The sequence below is a fragment of the Paramisgurnus dabryanus genome, chromosome 7, assembly GCF_030506205.2.
Source record: "Paramisgurnus dabryanus chromosome 7, PD_genome_1.1, whole genome shotgun sequence".
In the NCBI taxonomy this organism is placed as follows: domain Eukaryota; kingdom Metazoa; phylum Chordata; class Actinopteri; order Cypriniformes; family Cobitidae; genus Paramisgurnus; species Paramisgurnus dabryanus.
Genome location: NC_133343.1, coordinates 22448408 through 22469647, shown reverse-complemented (window position 1 = coordinate 22469647; position 21240 = coordinate 22448408). Strand labels below are relative to the sequence as shown.

The 21240-nt window shown below is 37.1% G+C and overlaps 1 protein-coding gene across 6 annotated transcripts in view; it reads left to right on the top strand.

Annotated features, from left to right (window-relative positions):
* The window catches only part of mast2 (microtubule associated serine/threonine kinase 2), a 185850-nt gene that overhangs the window by 27723 nt on the left and 136887 nt on the right, over nucleotides 1-21240 (top strand). For all 6 annotated transcript variants that reach the window (XR_012336970.1, XM_073815179.1, XM_065264990.2 and 3 more), the window contains exons 2-3: nucleotides 18201-18345; nucleotides 18971-19116. Coding sequence is in view for 5 of the 6 variants with exons in the window: in XM_073815179.1 (XP_073671280.1) it covers nucleotides 18201-18345; nucleotides 18971-19116 (291 nt within the window). In the remaining variant the exon portion in view is untranslated. The remainder of the gene's footprint in view (nucleotides 1-18200; nucleotides 18346-18970; nucleotides 19117-21240) is intronic.

Genomic DNA, 21240 nt, shown 5'->3' with positions numbered 1-21240 from the left:
AACATCGTCCTGTTGTATCCATGTGGTTAGTTAACAAATGTCCACATTTATGTAACTCACCCTGGATACCAGAAGCACATTTGGATTATATCTGCAAACATGCTTCAAACCTCATTGACTGCTTGCACAGTATATATATAGTAGGCATTACACACTAGGCATAGATACATAAACACATCAATAAGTCACATCTCTTTGAGAAGATGAGTCAGAGAGGTTGAGATTGAGGATTAGAGGATTATTAACTGTGGTCTGGTTTAGATGATTAATGAACATTCATGCCATCAGAGTTAAATCTTTTCTATTTCTCTTTTAAGATATGTGTCTGAACAAAAATCTGATTATATAAAGTAGTAATGGATTTTTTTAGTGCAGATACCGATTTTTGTTTCGTCGGCCTTAGCCGATGACTGATACAGGCTGCAGATTTTCTGGAGCCGTTATTTGGAGCCGATACTGCTTTTGCTCACTCAATTTACATAATAAAAATGACATGATGATGCCAAATGTTACAAGTCTCAATTTAAAAAAGTAACATTTATTGAACTTAAAAAACTATATTTTACAAATAGTAAAAACAGGTGAGGGTGCTATGGAACCATGAACTGCACTCTCCACAATGACGACGAACTATCAGCAAAGGATATTGATTTCTAGCACTTTACTACTACAAATATATATAGAGATGAGAAATAAAAACCTGCTTCGTGCAGCTATGGTCAGCTGTTAGGCCAAGCTTTTGATGTTGTCATGGAAAGGTTGGTTGTTTTTAGTCACATGGCCTGCAATCGCTTGCGGCTTCCAGCACTCTGTCAGTAAATAATGGCGGGAAAAAAAACTGCAAACACAGCAGCCACATGTCGGACGATGCCGATACACATTAGACCGATATATCGGTCTATCACTAATATAAAGGCTGGATAACAATGCACTACTTTTCAAAATCTGAATATATTTTTAAATACTGAATACATTATACCAGGAAAAATGGGGTATGACACCTTCTGTGGCTAGGAGATATGACAAATGTAGACAAACACGGATCTGTCAAAAATGTAATTTTCCGTATTTATATTAAGACCAAGTGTGGGAGTATACAAATAGAGAAGTTGTGGATATTGTGTGATTTGAGGGCCAAATAGCTGAAGTAGGTTTTCATGGACAACTCCAGTTTAACAGGCAATAAATATAATGTACAGGCAGCCCGTTGTTATCGCAGAAATAAGCCCCGACAGTATAATCAGAACCCTATATGACTAGCATGACTATTTACCTCTTAAGTAAGGTAAGGAACATCAAATATTGGTATAAAATAGTTATTTGCAAATTTTTAACGAATACAGACCTTTCGGCAAGGAAAACCCATTTACTTTAAATTTTCAAGACGTTCAAATGGAACCAACACACTATTTTTAAGGGAACTGTGTAATAGGTTTTCATCACCTTTTATTGAGAAGGTTGTGGCTTTATTAGAATGTTCTTCTCATTGGTTTCAGTTTTTTTTCAAAAAAGTGCCTTTCCGCACCATGGCACTTTATTGATTTGTTAGATCATTGTTTTTTAGAGGACATTTTTCTGTAATATGCAGTACATGGTTATGTTTCTGCTGAAACATTTAACAGTTCAAATAGAGTTTTTTCCCTGGTGCATTTGTCATGGTTTGTTGCAGCAATCTCTAGTTTGTCCGCTCTGTGTCTCACCCCAAAAAAAATATTGGCATTTTATTTGCTGGTGCACCATTAAGGAGTCTATGTATCACTGACTTTGTATGACTTTTTTTTTTTACAAAATTTAGCTATTCACATATTCTGATACAACTTATTTACAGTACATGATGTGATTGTGTTTTTCAAGTTGTGTAAATTTTTTTTAGGAATTTTGTATTTAAAGGGACCGTGTAGTTTTAAGTATTTTATTAGTCAAAATCAATGTCTTTATTTTTAAATATGTCCTCATTGGTGTCAAATGACCTCTGCCAATGATCTAACTTTTCTTTGTAAGCTTGGAATTTTTCTCTTTATTTACATTGAACGGGTAAGTCCAAGAAGGCTTCCATGTCGTTCCACCATATTGAAAAATTTTATAGCAGAGAGGGACAAAAAGCACTAGCCTACAGCAATGCGTTTCCACGATGCGTTTTCGTTCAGAACACGTCAACCAGCTGAAACGGACAAGGAGATCAGTGAGCACATAATGGCTACCGTAGTTACAACATGCATTTGGAAAAGCGAGGCGCTAGAAAGCACTATTTGTTTGAATGCAAAATACAATTTCACCACTAGATGGGGGAAATCCTACTTACTGTCCCTTTAAAAAACAAAAAGGATCTACAAAGTCAAATGGAATGTAAAAACTTTTGAAGCACAATATCTCAAAACTACTCAGAATGCAGATAGAACCTTATAGTCCATTTTGCAAGATGTAAACAACAATGGTCAATCGAAAAGTTAAACAAACATCTTTAAGACATATGTGAAGAAAACAATTAAAAACTGAAACAGAAAGTGTTTCTGGGCCAATGTTGTTTACATATTGCAAAATGGTCTATAATTCTAAGGGGGCGTGCACACCAAAGCTTTTACGCCAGCAGCCGGCATATGTTTTTAAATGTTTCCAATGGAAGCTCGCCTTTTTAAAAAAAAAGCTTATTATTTTAAAGCTTGTTATTTTCGCACTGAAAGCCAGCTCTTGCCGTTTTTTCTGTGATTAGCGCCGAGAGTTGAAAAGTATTCAAGTTTGGGTGAAAAGCTCAGCTCATCAATGTCAGTTATCACACAGCCATCCAATCACAGTGGAGGAGGGGCAGGAGAAATATCACAACAACCAACCGGCGCATCGTACACTTACTGTAAACAAAGCAGAAGTATCACAGCAACCAAAACGCTCAGCTGAAGAAAGCTGGGGCTCAGCTAAAAAAACAGCCGGCATTCGGCATCCTCCAGGCGTTTTCAGCCGCGTTTAAAAGCTTTGGTGTGCACAACCCCTAAGGCAGAGGTACTCACCCTCTTTACATCTTGTTCCTCTGTACATGAGCAAAATGTTCTGATTAAAAATCCAGTAATTACAAAATGTGACCCTGTCTTTGTAAACCAGGCTAAAGTCTCAAGTTAAAAACAAAAAGGGACTACACAAATTCTTTTAAAAGTGACACAAATTACAAATCCTTAAAATAAAACCGACAGTGTTGTTTTTAACACAACCATTTTTGTTGTGTATGTCTGTTTTATGTAATGAATCTTGGACTATTAAATATTAAATTTTATGACCCTTTAACATAACACATTGGTGCATAGTTGTTTTGAGGAATACTCCTAAGAAGGCCATACTAAATTGAAAGTGCTTGTAAGTGGTTTGTTTTTATTTTGCTTGCATTTACAGTTTCTTTTTAGAGTTATGGTTTGTTTTTATGAGGCAGTTTTCTGTAAGCTTTATGGGAGCGCATGAGAAAGACACCGCATTGCACAAACAAGAAGTGTATGTATAAAAATGATCCTCCTGCAATAAAATAAAGACAGACAGATAGAGGTCAGATTAATAGAATTAATGACAACTAAATAAATACTAGCTGTATATGTATTTCTATTATGATAAACTCAAGTGGTGAACTCTGATCTAGTATACAGCTCAACTCACCTGCTTGGGCAATCCGAAAGCCTTTCTGTCCAGTAGCTCCTGACCCAGGGCATGGCAGGCTGCCACGCTGTATTAAAGTGTTTATGTTTGTGTCCCTGAGGGATTGACGCATTTAAGAGCCGGTCTCTCTGTACTGCAGTGGATGTTGCTTTGCTACACACAATGCCTGATTATTTGTTTCACTCTTATCAGACAGACCATTTTTGGGAAGACTTTACAAAAATGTTCCTTTTGCTAAGGAAGTGTTGATGTTGTTATCACCAAATGAACCCGAAAGGTCTTGTATCTTCCTAAAGCGGGTTATTTAATGATAACAGCCAGCTGGATGTGCACTGTCCCACCTAATGCGCAGCTACTTGCCACATGCAATTATTGTACACTTCGATTAAACACTATTTACTTTTTACATCCTTCCATACATTAAACTAAACTAAATTAAATTTTAGTTTGGTTCTTGTTATTTGCATGGAATCGTATCTTTTACTGTGGCATCTTTACAGTAAAAAATGTAAAAATGAATGTTTGGTTGCTGTTTGGCTATTTTGAGACGGTTTAACCCTTTATGTTAGTTAAAAATTTACAGACCCTACATACTTTATATATTGGCTTTTTAATATTGGCTTTAACTTATTAAATATTTTAGAAAGTCAGTGTCCATTAATGTCAGAAATGTAATGAAATCACAAAGCCCGTTCCCTCTGTATCAGGAATGAAAAATATGTTAACTGTGAATGTAAAATGCTTTAAGAATCACAGGAATGCTCTTGTTTAGCTCACTGTACATTTAATGGCATGTTCTGTCAGCTGCAGTGCAGTCTGTTTTGTATTTGTTATTCACAGTAAGAGTGTTGTCCACATCGGAAATGATCAGCATTGGGTGGAAGGAAAGGGGAATTACGGTTAGACACAAATGTTTAGGTTTGAAATGCTCTGTCAGCATTGATGGATTAGGGACACAGGCTTGTATTTCATTACAGTGTATGTTGAACCCAAGCACACTCCAAAAGATAAATGCCCTGTCACCAGAGCTATGAAAATGAGGGCAGCATACTGAGACCTGAGGGTGGAGATGGGAGGCGGATGCCTATTTAAACTGAATGTACCTCATTCTCAGTGACAGATTGAGCTTGTTGTTTTTGCTTTGATTGATATCTTTGCTGTCTCATACTAATTTCTCTCCCATTGCTTGGTGCCCAACAACAGTTTACCGCCTGTCAACAATGTCATAGCATGTAAAAAAGCCCAATGCACCAGCTTACAGTACATGTTATTTAAAAAAACATAGATTTTGTTAAAGGTAGGTAAAGCATGTACATTCGTATGTAAATAAATGCAGAGACAATAAACAATAAGCACTGGCATTTTTAAACATTTTCTCTTTTGTAATCTTTGTCAACTTCTGGCTCATACAATGCTTTGCGGCCAGACTAGGCATTATGACGGTGTACCAGTAGCAGCTCCTGACTATAAAGAAAGGTGGGGCAGATTCTGGGTTATATGGTAGGCGGTTTGACTAACCTCTGATCCTAGTAGTGGAATATTTTTTTTTTTTGAAAGACTGAACAAATGCAGAACACTTTGGGCAGAGGTCTTGTGTCCTTGCGTAATAAAGTGATCTGTTTTTAGCTTTTCAGAGAAGTGCTTTAAATGACACAAATATAGTCCATTTAGCACATCTAGACAGTCAAGGCTTTGTCATATCATTATGATGACCTAGAAAATGTCCTATTGGACGACCTACCATTCTGCTTTGTCTATTGCACAATTTTTATATCTGACTTGTAAAGGCCAAGTTGTTAAACTGACAATCTCTCAAATAAGTTATGTAATAAAAACTCAACAATATTACACTTCGGTGGATTTGTTCCACTCGCCATGTTCACAGCCTAATGAATCTGCTGTACTGACTAGGGATGTGCATGTATGTCATTTTTTCATTTTAATTAATCCATAGGTCTGAAAAACTAGTACTTGATTAACTGGGGGCGGGGCAATCAAAGGGTGGGGTGTAGGGATGCACCGATTTGGAAATTTTGGCCGATAACCGATAACTCCTTATATTTGGGGGCCGATAACCGATATATATATATATATATATATATATATGTATATATGTATATATATGTATATGTATGTATATATATATGTATATGTATGTATATATATGTATATATATGTATATATATGTATATATATATATATATATATATATATATGTATATATATGTATATATATGTATATATGTATATATATATGTATATATATGTATATATATATATATATATATATATATATATATATATATATATGTATATATATGTATATATATATATATATACATATATATGTATATATATGTATATATATAGGGCGACAAATATTCATATTAATTTCACAATGAAAAACTCCCAGACCACGGACATCTTGTCTTTGCGCTAGACTAGCATACTCTTCTTAAGCCCGCAACATGTGTCATCTTCGTGCTATGTCACAGAAAGCACCAATCAAAACTCCACATGGCCAGCAATGAGCAAGTGAAGTGGTTCAACAAACGGAAATAATCCATAATTTATCGGCTTTCATTTATCGGCCTAATTTTGCTATCAGACCGATAATCGATAATATTAAAAATAAGCAGTTATCGGCCGATAACGATATGCCGGCCGATATATCGTGCATCCCTAGTGGGGTGTATGCATCATGGTGAAAAAAAATTTTTTATTAAAAAAAAAACTCAAATAAAACTTTTGAATGAACACATATAAGATTATTAATGAATTAAATGTTTTTTTTTTTTTTAACAGAAACCTCTAACAGGAAAAGCTGTGTTTATTAACCCTTTAGTTTCACTTAATCACACAAACTTTCTATATGACGCATTCTACATAATATTAAGCCTTAATACAACATAGATGTATTATACAACATGCATATATCTGCACAAAGTGCAAGACTTGTACTAGAGAGAAAAAGTTTAACTCCCGTTGTGGATGTGCTCCATAACCGTGCTTTTAAACATGTCCAGTCAAAGCACTTCATAACATTAAGCAGCTTTAAATCTTTTGCTATCATTTTAGCAATTAGCTGTGTCATGTTGTTCTCTCAACTGTTCTCAGTCAAGATGTAATGCTTGTATGGCTCTCTTGGTATCTCTTCACATTTGATGTTTAAAGGACAAGTTCGGTATTTTACACTTAAAGCCCTGTTTTTTGGTGAAATAGAACGGTTTTGACTGAAATTTCGACATATGAGGCTGCCCTGAGAATTTTTGGATGTTTGTGTTTCATCTCACACCTCTACAATGGGTATAATGGTGCACTGGAACAATCCTTCCTAAAATGCATTAAACTTTTGTTTACAAAGACATGAAACTCACCGAGTGGTCAGGGGTGTTCACTGATATGCTCACACAAAAATCGCTGCAAAAGATGCTTTCCAACAGCTGTTTTAGAATTTGTTGTTAACTTGTGGACCTATTTTTCCAAACGCCTCACACCCATACATTGTTCCGCTTAGAGCTTGAATAATAGACACTCCAGCCCAGGTGGTGGCGCTAATCTGCCATTGCCAATTGCAAGAATAGAAACAAAGTTTCCAGCGCGGAGTAATACCGTACCTCACAGGACATCTAATACAAGTCAATGGAGTTGGCAAAAACTATGATAAAACCTGTTGGAATGCGTATTTTGCAGCGATTTTTGTGTGAGCATACCAGTGAACACCCCTGACCACTCGGTGAGTTTCACGTCTTTGTAAACGAAAGTTTAATGCATTTTAGGAAGGATTTTTCCAGTGCACCATTAAACCCATTGTAAAGGTAGGAGCTGAAACACAAACACCCAAAAATTCTCGGGGCAGCCGCATATGTCGAAATTTCAGTCAAAACCGTTCTATTTCATCATAAACAATCTGAAAACAGAGCTTTAAGTGTAAAATACCGAACTTGTCCTTTAACTTGTGACGGCACTGTACATTTTGCACCTGACTCACTGTATTTTCGTCTTCCTGAAGTGAATCCGAAAATTACTGCATCCTTTTAAAACGATAGTGCCTCAGGCTCGAACTGATTTTGCCAAGTGGTTGATGTCCTCAGGGGAACATATTGTGTTGAGCCAAGGACAACATTTTTCTAAATAAAACCTAAACCCACCCCAAACCCCAACCCTAACCACAACCAAACCCTAAAATCAGAGGGACATGATAACTGAAAAACAATGGTCTAGAAACAGCTAATCCTGATTGTAAGCTTAAACTTAAAACAAACTGTAAACTTATTTCTGAAATCTGATTGGTTGATTGAAATGTTGTCCCAGGGTCAACATAATGTTGCCCTGAGGACATCAACCACTTGGCAAAATCAGGAGAGCCAGTGCCTCAGTGCGGATCCCCAGTGCGCATAGAAAGCTTTTGAATCATGCATGGTACTGATGTCATACGCTGGTCTGCGCAGCTTACAGTGACATCAAACACAACGTTAAACACGCACCTAGTCTTTACTACCACAGGCGCTTGTACCGCTAAGCAGATATCCAAATACCGCCATAACCACAAAAAAATAAATAAACCCACATCATCCTTTTCGTGATCGATCGTCGATGCCACGTTTGAATACTTGACCAATCGATTACTCGTGGCCATCCTTAGTACTGACACAGTCACGCTAAGTGATATTCACTTTTCTGATGCGAAATGATCTAGCATTGTCCGCAACAACATTCACGTAATGTAAAAACTAGAGAGGGAAGACCTTAATCTGCCTATATGGGTCTCACTTTGAGCTGCATTCCCATTTCCTACCACAGATTTACACTTGGAAAAATGTGGGCACTGTTGAGTTCGGATTTATTACATATAGTAGTCAACCAAGCTGTGTGCTCAATTTACATATGCATCTCACCTTATGACTTGTAATAGACTTAATAGTCTAAAAAAAGAAACTGATTTACACAATTTACACAGGTCATCCAACCGAGGTCAGAAAAGAAAAAAACCGTAAAGTAGAATTTCAATTTAATCTTCCAGGGCAGGTTGATTTTTACTCAGGTAGACCTTACATATGGACAACACCAGTTCTATGTTTTCAAGTGGATTCATATTCCGGTGGGACGCTGCCCCACCTGCCCATACTGTACAGACGAGCTGTGGCTGGTGTGTACTCTGTGACAGTAAAATTTTTCTATACATGTATCATAGTATATTAACGCGTGTCTGAACTGGTTTTATGCTTTTTATACTTAAAACATGGGTTATAGTTTGTTTTTTGCACATGGTTAAATGCATTGTCTTACAAAGTATAGTTTATTTGGCTCGTACGTGTACATAGACATTTCACGCAAGCGCATTGCGACAAAATGCAATACCTGTCTTTTCTACCTACTATATAGACCGTTTCAGCAGTAACAACATAAACAAGCGGCTGTCGCGGTCCGCACGTAACTTCCGGTAAACTCCGGAATTTAAGAATAAATAACAACAAAGTTCTTTAAACGTAGTTTATTTATATAACAAGCAAAAAAACAACACATAGATTACCTAGGAAACCAAAACATTTGTTATTTTCGACGAGGCATTCGTTCAAGAGATCAGTTTAGTAACTAGTCAGACCATTAAAAAAAACGAAACCGGAAGTAAGGTTCGGATCCAGATGTGTATCACGTGCATCCGATGAAACCGTCTATAGTCCTATAGACGGATTCATCGGACGCACGTGCGGCCATGTGATTGCGTGTCTGGTCAGAACTATACTTCCGATTTCTGTTTGTTTATTGGTCTGACTAGTTGCTAAACTGAACTCTTAAACAAATACCTCGTCAAAAATAACGAATGTTTTGGTTTCCTAGGTAATCTACGTGTTGTTTATTTTGATATAATAATTTTTTGTTGTTTGTTGTTACTGCTGAAACTGTCTAGATGCGCATGCGCAACCTACTTTGTTACAAAAATCCGATTGTGCGTGTACATTGTGTGCATACTATTCAAATGATGAAGTTTGCATCACGCGTGCTGCACCCTTGCATATGCAGAAAAGCAGAACTATACTTCAGATTTATGAGGAGTTGACATATCCTAAACAGGTCTAGACAGGGGAGTACTTTTTATTAAAGGGTAATGTTAAGCATTTAGTTGTTTGCGGTTGAACCATATTACAACTTTATATAAACTTTGACATGATCTAAACTTAGGTGTTGTGCCCAGATTTTAGAGAGTGTTCTGTGATTTAAGTTTTTTGAGTGTTAACTCAAGTGTGATGCAAAAAATCACTATTTTGTAATATAAACCGTTACGTTTAACTCTTTGCTATGATGCTTTGATTTTGGTTATACCACCTACTCTTATTGCGAATTTTATGAATATTCATAAAATGTTTTCCACTGATATATACAGTAAGGGTGGGGCAAAAAGGTAAAATGTCTGTAGAATCTTGTTTGGAAGCAGATGTTTTGTTTGTTGCCACTTTAATATAAACTTTATCATAAAATACTTTATCTTTAATGGTAATGTAATGGCGAAGTTGAAACATTGGTTGGGTTGGGTCATCTACAAAGCGATCTAACAGAAGCATGAGAACATTACCCTTGTACCATGAGGTGAAGTCATCATTTCTGTGTAATCCCAGCTTCAGCCAGAACAACACAGTGATAGTGACATCACAGGAACTAACTGATTAGTTATTAGGTTTGCGGTTAGGTTGTTTGGCTATGTTTTGTGTGTTGTCATCTGGCTCGGGTGTAGGAGGAAATTACTCATCGTCATCAACCGTCAGCTGAACATTCATTTGTTTATCCATATGGATCTTTCTAAATGTTTTGTTTCTTCACTGTTGACATTAGGGTCAGAGTATTGATTTATGATTTATGCATTAAACAAAATTGATTTGGTTTCTTCCTAACAAAATACAAGTTTTACTAAAACTTCACAAAGAAGCTCTGTATCATGGGCAGTGTTGGGTGTAACTAGTTACTAAGTAATTATTTACTGTAATTTAATTACTTTTCCTTAAAAAAGTAAAGTAAGGGATTACTCTTATTTTCCCAGTAATTTTATTAGTTACTTCTGATGTAATTGAACTAAATACTGGGTATGGACTGTAGATTAAAGGCGGAGTCCATGATGTTTGAAAGCCAGTGTTGATATTTGAAATCGCCTAAACAAACACGCCCCTACCCCAATAGAATCTGGACCTTCTGTTGATAGACCCGCCCCACACATACGCAACCCGGCATTTGATTTGATTTGATTGGCTATAAGTGTGTTTTGGTAGTCGGCCCGTCTCCTTTTCCAAACCGTTTTTCAAACATCGTGGACTCCGCCTTTAATTATATATAATACAATAGTGGATATTAAAATTAGATATCAAAATTATAATACAATAGTGGACATCAAAATTTTAAGTCGGTTAAAATGAATGTATGTACAATTTATGTATCCTTCTCTCTTTCAATACTTTGCTGAGTTAATACGAATAATAATAATAATAGCACTCTAGTGTAGGGTCCAATTCTCACTGTTAGCTGGTTGGTTATTTGCATTAATATTACTCCGATATTGGCTGTTTATTAGTACCCAAAAAGCACATATTAATGCCTGATTCTGCAAAATTCCCAGCAATTTTTAAACTTAACAAAAAATTTAGGACTATATTGAGGCAAAAGTAGCTAATAGTTAGTTAAAAGTGATAATTGGACCTTAAAAGGTGTGACCAGAATAATTTATGTACTTCTATATGATTTATTTGAGCCGTTTCAAGCCTATCTTTGTATTATTACTACTTTCCAAATCCGATTTAGTAAATAAGTAATTAAATACTTTTTGGAGAGAGTAATTTGTACAGTAATCTAATTACATGATTGAACATGTAATTAGTAACTAGTAATTAATTACTTTTTTTAAGCAACTTAATCAACACTGATCAAGGGTCTCCAATCCTGTTCCTGGAGGGCACCTGTCCTGCAGATTTCGGTTCCAACCCCAATCCAACACACCTGAACCTGCTAATCAAGTTGTTCAAGGCTACCTAAAAATTAGAGGCAGGTGTGTTGGAATAGGGTTGGAACTAAAATATGCAGGACAAAGGCCCTCCAGGAACAACATTGGAGAGCCATGCTCTATTTAATAGAGTTTATAGTGTAAACACCTGCATGTGTCCATCATTTAAATTATGACACCAGCTACTGTGCTGAGCTTTAACACACACACCTCACTTTGTTTACTGTGGGATGATATCATAAACTACAGGTTAAGATGATGTCAGACCTGTTCAGTGTTGTTTTTGGCAGCCGTTTTAGTTTTAGTCTTAGTCTTTTGGACGAAAATGCTTTTAGTTTTAGTCACATTTTAGTCACTTATAAAATTTTTAGTTTTAGTCAAGTTTTAGTCGATGAAGACACAAAAAGGTTTTAGTCAAGTTTAAGTCAAGAAAAAAAAGTGTGGTGTATTTAATACTATTAAAATGTGCATTAAGGTTGTCCCTGAGGTCTTGCCATTGTTTTAGTCGGTTTGCCTTCTGCGCATGTCATAACAAAAAATTTTAGCCTGATATACCCTCATGTTGAGTTTGTGTGTTACGCTGAGACCTCACTTATAAAGCTGAGAAACGCGTGCCTTGCCTTATTTAAATACACCACAAAAAGTATTGGAAATGGGCTTAGGTTTGACAAGTAGATACTTGTCTTGTAAAACCTTAAGCTTACCATGAAATGTGCCACAAGCCAAATGTCGAGTAAAATTGAATATATATGATATGTTAACAGCGTGATTTATTAGTTACCTTTAAAAAAATATAAGCGTGATGAGCCTTCAGGTGCCACTTGAGGTCGGTGGTATTGTTCCCACCTAGTTTGTGGTCACATTTACCGTCGTCTCCCAATATGCATTCAGTTTTTCTTTCTGATGGATTATACTGAAAGTATGTCCATAAACCTTCTTGTCGTTTCCGTTTATTGGTGTCACCGCTACGGTCCTTCGAACTCGCAACAGCCGCAGGTGTGTTGTTGTTGTTGTTGTTGTTGTTGTTGTTGTTGTTGTGTGAAATCTGGTGCGCGTGCACGGCATGGTGGTAGCCGGGTGGTGGGCGTGAGTGAGACTGTGTTGACCCAAAACAAGGATAGGAAGTGGCAGCATTGCTGATACTTTTTAGCTAAAACAGACAGGTTTTACGCAAAATAGGCAGAAATGACATGCATTGTGAACGTCAGACAAAAACTCGAAAGCGTCTCGTCATGTTTTCATCACCTAAGAGACATTTTTAGCTAGACACTGGGCCATCGTCATAAAAAATAGGTGCGTCAACGACATCATTTCATTATCGTCATCGCTGACGAAAACAACACTGGGCCTGTTGTCAGTTTGGTGTTCTTATGTTTTGTGAATTTAAATGTAGTTTTCTGTGACTTTTACTGACCATTGTGTTTTTTTCATATTATAATTTGTTATGGTATGTGATGCATTATCAGTTTTATTATATGGAATGATTGGTTCTGATTGGCCAGTTGCAACATTTGCAGGTTTGTTATTTCCAGATACAGGCCGGCATTGTCATCGTGAAATAAACCCCTTCAATATGATACAAGACCCTCCACTTCTCGTTGGGTCCTGATCACACTGTCCGGGCTAATTTAATAGATGAATTTAGATGATTTTTCAACACACTTTTTTCTTACCTATCCTCTGATGTCATATCCTGCCCCATATCCAGCATTGGTAAATTCACCTAAATACATGGCTTCTAAAGTGAATTTCCCGTTTAACAGTGATCAGTGTTTTCTTTTACTAAAGCTCTATTCAGTCTAAATCAGTGTTTTTCTCCGACAACCCGAGTAAAAATTTCCATCGGAATTACCTTAACCAAGGTCGTGTGGTAATTTAACTGCCGTCCAAATCCAGGTCTCTGAGTTTTTTTAAGAGGATTAATGCAAAGGTCATTCTGCACATCTTTTAAGTCAAATGCTGTATGGTCGCATGCTTCGCGTTTATTCTCCGCACTAGAAAACAGTCTTTCTTTGCACACATTTTAACGATTGACATCTTCATAATTTGAATGATAAGTATATATAGGGACAATCTTTTATCGCTCTTATACAGTGTGTGGGAAATGATTTAAATAAAGAGAAGAAAATCATGAAAACGTTTAAAATGTCATAGAATATTACCATAGAAGCATAGTGATAAATACAATGTATTCAATTAACGTATTCCATATACGTATAACTATAAACCAAGTTTCATATGATCATGGAATTAACAACATGAGCATGGCATTTCCAGGTTTTAAACTCACATATTTCTTTTTATATCCATCCTAACGCAGTTTTATCGCGGAGAATGCATGCAAATATATTTGTACAGACATCTTCATGAGAAACAATTGCCGTCCGAATAGGGCTTTAGACTTGGAAACCGTCCTGGTGCATGGGGAATGGCTTAAGAGAACAGCTTGGACCATTGACTGGACCAGAGAGAATGATGAGCTGTGGAAAACATCTGTAGAAGTGAAATTAGCTCAGCCACAAGTGTGCAACGTGAGCTGGATATAAACATGCAGAGCTTTCACTGGAGAGTCATTAAGTCTTCTTGAGGTCATGAGTTGAACGTGCAGCTTGCTCTTTCATGCTCTGATGTCAAAGCGTGTTTGGAGGAGCAACAATGTAGTCAGAACTAGTTCAACCAAGAATGAAAGTTTGATACAAAATTGTGTAAGACAAAAGGAGAACTTTAGCAGAATGATTGGATGCACTTCCTCAAGAAAACACAAAACCGTAGTCCAGTGTACTTCAACTCTTGAAGCCTTGAGTTGTGTTTCAGAAACGGGCAGAATTGTTTTTTGTACGAAAATTGCCCATTTGGCGTACCCTCCTCATTTTCATTTAAACTTTTAATTAAGAGTTCACTCTGGTTTCTATCCCACTGTTATTATTTGGCATGCTTGATTTACTTGCATTGTTTTGATAAAGCCGTCAGCTATAATACAAACTAAATATTTCACATTCTTACACCTACCTTTTTCCAAGCACGCTAATGATCCACTGACCCAAGTCGTTTACGCTTTATCACGGCCATCAAAACAAAGTTAATGCTTAAGCGCTATTGAAATGTATGTCCTGAGGCAGGTGTCCCTCCAAGAGCTCATGTTCAGCTGATATGTCCCAGGACTCCAGATTGACGTCACGGCCAACCAGCCCCCCTCTTGACCCGATGTTTTCTTCCCTGGCAGGACTCATCTACGACTAGATCTTCCATTCTGATATTGGTTGTGTGCTTGCTCACCTGGCCTTAAGCTGTGTGTTGTAAACTGATGGTTTAGGGTGTTAATCTAGTTGTGTTTTAGGGGTTGAAGTATATATCTTGAGACTCTGTAATGACTGTGCTTTCTGCAGTGCTTAAAATTTGCATAAGATAAGGAAGTTTTTGGAATATAAACAAGCTGGAAATACGTTGAGCTTATGACTTTGAGGCTGATTGCGAGTCTTGTTTTACAATCAAGATGAGTTATTCTTCTGTCTCCAGTGATTGGTAGTGGGATTGTGTTTTTCGGTCTGCATGTGCAAGCTAGCGAGAACAATTGCATTGTATGTAGCGAGGCTCTGGAACACACACTTCTGTGGGCTCGCGTGTGCTCTTGTGTGGTTTTATAAGCGCTTTTGATACATAGAGGCCTTCCAGATGTTTTTGGAATCTTGTGACAGCACAGAGAGGATGTGACCAGTGCTGGATTCCCGCCAGGTTTCCATGGCAACATCTGTTTTCCATACTGACGAAGAAAACTGGGAGAATGAATGAATCTCCAGGCATCTGTATAGATATTTATTTACTTAGCTCTTAATTTGGGTCCAAAACATTTACCACTTAAAGTTCTTTGTGTTGTTCTGCTGTGATGATTTTTTTTGACAATGTTGTCTTTCCATTGATTTGTTAATGTCCCAGTTGCAAAATACAGGCCAAAAAAGTGACAGCTGCAGGTACCTTGGCAGGAAGACCTCATTTAGAGATTGATTATTCACACCGTGACTGTTTGTGAGTGATGCAGGGCTACAGTGCGGATGGAGTCTGCATAGACATTTTAAATCACTTTTATTGCTTTTGAGTTGACAGTGTGAACTTACTGGGTGTACGGCTTTGTTTTTTATTTTCCATTCACCTGATTCAGGGGTCTTTGGTGGGGATGCTGGTGCCCTAGGCGTGCAACACCAGAACTGCTTAAAGCTAATTTCATACACTACATTTTTAGTAAATGTTTTATTATAGTCAAATTAATATGTAGCAAAATGTTGCAAAAAAGGGGGCTTCAGTAACCCGTATGTGTTGTTGGGGAGGTTTTGGTTTTTGGAGTCATAATTTGGCCATAAATTTCTCTGTGTGGAATGATTTTTGGTGACCAATCTTATATTTACACATTTTAAGAAAATGCTTTGAAATTTTTCAAAAACTCAAGAAGGTACCATGGGCAAATTTACTACTCTTTTGTGTTGTTCGTGGATGAAAACATCCACTTAATAGGCTTTATGCCCAGCTGCACTACTTCCTGAACTTCAGCCAGCTCCTTGTTTCCTGTCTGCCATTATTGGACAAACTGATTAATCCAGTAATTTTTTGACATGAATCTGTTAATTAACCCTTAGTACTAGGGCTGCACGATTTGGGTAATTTTTCCCATTGCGGTTATTGATGCTTAAATTGCGATGTGCGATTGCGATTATACTAAATGGTATCATGAGTCAACTTGATGGGTTTTAAGGAAAATCCACACACAGTTTAGCTAAAATGTGTATTTGTACAACTAGAAATGTTTCGTATTGCCACGTGATGTCGCAACTGCTCAGTGTCAGTAATCCTAAATCCAAAATACCACCATACAACAGACGTAGAGTTTTTTTTTTTTAGCTACCAGATCACTGTCAACCTCCTCTGCATCCATCTTCGCTCTGGTATAAGTGACGCCGCACACCACACACGTGCATGCCACACGTGCACTGCCTTTTTTGTTCGTTTTTCTTTCTTTTTTTTTAAACGGCAAGGAAAATCATCAAACAGTTATCAGAAAGTTTGTGTTAAAAGTCCACACATTTATTTATTTAATATAATTGCAACATTTTGCTGTCATATAATCGCACAGGCTGACATCGCGATTGCGATTGCGATGCGATTAATTGTGCAGCACTACTTAGTACTGATCAAAACTATCAAATCTTTACAAAAACTCCCAAAATTTCAATATAAAAGTTATTGTGGACTGGATTTTTTTTTAACCTTTTTCACAGTCTTGGGCATGTCAAAGATTAGTTGAAACATTGGCTTTGAAGCATTTTTAGTTTTGGTGCAGCATCAGATTTTATTTATTTTTTATTATTTTAAAATTGAAAATTTTATTAATTTATTTATATTCTCCCATTATCTATTGTTCGTGAATGTTTTTTCCCCATTGACTTCCATTATAACAACATTTTTTGATTGCAGAGCCATGACACCTCATTGTCATGTTTGTGTTTTTTCCTTTTGCAAAGAGGTAAAATTTGTCATTTTTGCAGATTTATGCAAAAAAAATGATACATTTTTACAGCCATTTAATTTACTGTTCCACGAACGACACGAAAGGGTTGTAAATTTGAACAATGCACAAAGGTTAAAATGAAATGTACTGTACAATAAAAACTAAATGGTGTCTGTTTATATTCACTTGGGTTTTATCCAAACCAACAAAGTGCAATAAAGTATACACAATATTACTATGTGTATTCGCTTGGCATAGTGCTGTTCTGCCAAAACTACAGGGATTCATTTTATTAGCATTTTGGTAAACGCAACAACAGATTACTGTATGCACGCTATTATAGGACAAACTTTAGACTGCAGCACCGAATTTAAACAATATAAGACGCACTGGAGTATAAGCCACATCAGTCATTAAGACGAAATAACACATATAAGTCACAGTGGACTATACGTCACGTTTATTTAGAAAATTATTTCACAAAATCCAAGCTGAAGAACAGACATTTAATCTGGAAAGGCAAGTTATTCAACTAAGCAATAGCAGAAAGAACAGCAGGCTGAATAGATGTCTGTACGTTAAAGTAATATTATCAGTTATTTAAACGATAAACCATAGCATACAGAACTTACATGGAAGGTTGAATAGGCTAAATTAACCGAACAAGCCAACTAGCGTGAAGTTTGCATACTCATTCATCCTACAGAATCCATTGAACTACATGATTACAGAAGCAGCATATGGCGGACTATCACGGCTGTTGTCTCTTGCCTCATATTGCCTCATAATTTATTCATACTGACTTACAAGGCGCACCTGACTGTAAGACGCAGCACTAGCCAAGATATATAAAAAAAGCGGCTTATAGACCGAAAAATACGGTACCATGGGTCTTTGCTTTCTTTCAGTTTAAGCACTGAATGAGTCCTTAGCTTGAAAAAGGTAGATAAACCTGATTCACATCTCTACTGTTCCAGTCATCTCTCTATCGCATTTCATTGCATTGTTATATTGATTCTCAAAATGAATGTGTTTGTCATTGAAAAGAGGAAAAACTCTTCTAATCTGTGTGTGTTTTTGCAGGATCTCCCGGCGCCACCTCCCCTGCTGTTCAGGAAGCTCAGTAACCCCGACCTGTCTCCTGCCGCAGGAAAGACTAAACTGCAGCGGCAGCTCAGTCAGGATGACGGCAGAGCTCGTCGCAGCAGCATGGCCGGCATCCTCACCGGTGAGCACCACATACAACCACACAGACATGCCTGGCCTGTTGTGACGTACAGTAGCACAATAAAAAAAATTTGATGCGTTGTCACGCCTGCATTCCATATTCATAAGCTTTCACAATTATAGATCATATTCGACCATGTCTGATTTCTAATTCCTTATGCTTTATTTGTATGCATGGTAGCTATTCATACACAGGAGTAGACTAGTTTCTTTGTGTGTATCTAAATATGTGTGCCAGACAGTGTGGGTACGGAGTGGATTTGCATGATTTTGCCTGGAGCATCTTTTCACTGCCAATCAGTAACATGTTAAAGGACTACAGATGGAAATTGGCTAGTAGCTAAATCTGGTGCAGAGCATCTTCTCTCTATCTGAGATTAATGTTTGTCTGTGCATTTTCCTTGACAAATAAATGAATAAAAAATTGGAGAACCCACGGGTCAAATTTGGCCAATGTTAATTGATGCTAAGAGGAGGGTTCTTGGGTTCTCCAGGGTTAATAGAGTTAAACAGATGCACTATGGCTTGGTTTTGATGTAAGTCTTGCTTTCAGAACACAGACACGTATGCAGGCAGGTGCAAACCAAATCCTGATCACTTAAGACTCCATTTCTTGTGTGCTGCAGGAAAACAGCTTCTGCCTCTGTCCAGCAGCATGCATGGTGGAGTGAGTCAGCTTGCCTGGCAGCAGCATGCTGGAGAACCCGGCAACCTGGTGCGCATGAGGAGTCAGTCCTTTGGCCAATCTGCCCCCTCGCTTACTGCGGGACTGGTGAGCACACGTGCAACACACACACACACACACACACACACACACACACACACACACACACACACACACACACACACACACACACACACACACAAACACTCTGTTTAACGCAGGCACACATGCAAGATGCCACATGGTGATGAAGTAAGACACGTCATCTTGGACACATCATCAGTTGCTCAAGGATGCAAAGATGAAATCTGTCAAGAATGCATCCAGGTCGTATTTCGTTTTGCGTAGCCAGACTTTCAAACTGACTGCAAAATGTATAGACACTATAGCAGCTTTCATTGGGTAAGATATGCCCAAGAGCCGTCTGACTGACATGTAAGGCACCCAATCAAAGTTTGGTTTTGTTTCTAGGTAGACTAATATGCAATCCTGTAAAATTCCACCAGTTAAAATCACCAAATTTTTTGTGCATTATGCATCAGTCGTTCAGCCAGCAGTTCATGGATGTGAGACTACCTCATATTTCACATAAAAATAAAAGGACATGAATAATTTTACAGTATATAATGTCTAAAGTCTTAAAGATTCTTCTGTATTTAAGTATTATTTATATGCCATAGTTGTTGTTGTAGTGCCTTTAGGCTGTTTTTAGAAGTAAAGAGAAGTAGTTTTGCCTTTAGATATTGTGGTTAAATCTGTTTTAGTGACATAAAAAGATTAGCTCACTTTTACTTCTAAATGGCAAGGTTAGAAAACAGTGTAAGCCGGTGTGACTGGTCTTTGTGTTTATGTAGGTTTAGAATTAGAACAGTAAATTGTGTCAATTACAGCAATATAACCTTTATCAGACCTGACCTGAAAAAACAAGTTCTTTTTATCTGCTGTTTGGTGACAAGATGATTTCAATTTGTTTTGTTGTAGTGCATAAAGCCTAGTGGCATAGCTACATCTGCTGCCCATAGTTAGTACTACACCCTTCAGATTAGAAAAATAATTACCATGTGTAGGTAAGCATGTATGGCATGCTTTTGCCAGAGTAGGTGGGATGCCCTGTAACTATGCATTTTATAAGACTCGGGGTTGATCAAAGAACAGGTGTGATTCATTAACAGCATGGGTTTGAGTTAAATAGTTAACCCTTTATGCCCCAAGTTAACTGGCTCCACAAGTCACTTTTCTAATTGCTATGATTTGAATAATATTTTCTCATTCGTGTTTGCTGCACAGGGCTGGGTAAAATTCTGGTCAATAATAATGCATAGTATATTTAAATGTATAATGTTTACTAAAATATGAAAATATGCAAGGCCTACTAAAGAAAAATGTCAAATTAAATGTGGGGATGACACAAATGTAAGAAATGTTCCATTTTTATCATGTAATTGCAAAGACAAAGAAGTTGAGGTGTATTCTGTTTATACCCTAAAATTTTTTGCAAACCTTTCGAACAAAGAAAACATTCTTTCTAGTATAAAAAGAGTTTGCTGATGATCTCACTTTTTGAAATATCTGCTGCTGTGTGATAAATTATATAAAATTGTATTCATCACACAATGTGTAATCTCAATAGATTTGTTTCATACTCCCTTTTTGCATGCAAGAAACAGTCAAAAAATGATTCTTTCCATTGAAATGCAAACATACAAATTGAACCAGCAGGTGGCAGCATTGGCCACATTTTGTAAAAACAGATGCTATGCTTTTGCACAACCAAACTACACTTCTTGCATGGGTATAATGCTAGACAGAGACTGCATGATTATGTCAGTCTTTGTGTTTACGGATGAATAATTCACTCAGCACCACAGTGAAGTGTACTGTCCTAATAAAGTGGTAATTAATATGCCAGTGTTTTAGCGTGTCCTCTTTAAAAAGCCTTGTATATTAAAAGAGAAGCGATGGGTGCACTAATTGCTGTTTATTTGCTGGGCTTTATCTACCAGCAAACAATAGCATGCTGCTATTAAGATGTAATAGTCTGCTGTTATTCAAGGCTGCAGGGCTGGATTTTACACTACCTTAGACTAGGTGCCGGTAGTGGGAGTTAGTTGAAGTTTGATTGAGAAATTTGATATAAAGGCCTGTTGAATTTGTAATGTCTATATATATATGACAAAACCTGCAGATAATGAGTTCATAAATGCATCAGCGAGTGCCCACATAAACAATACT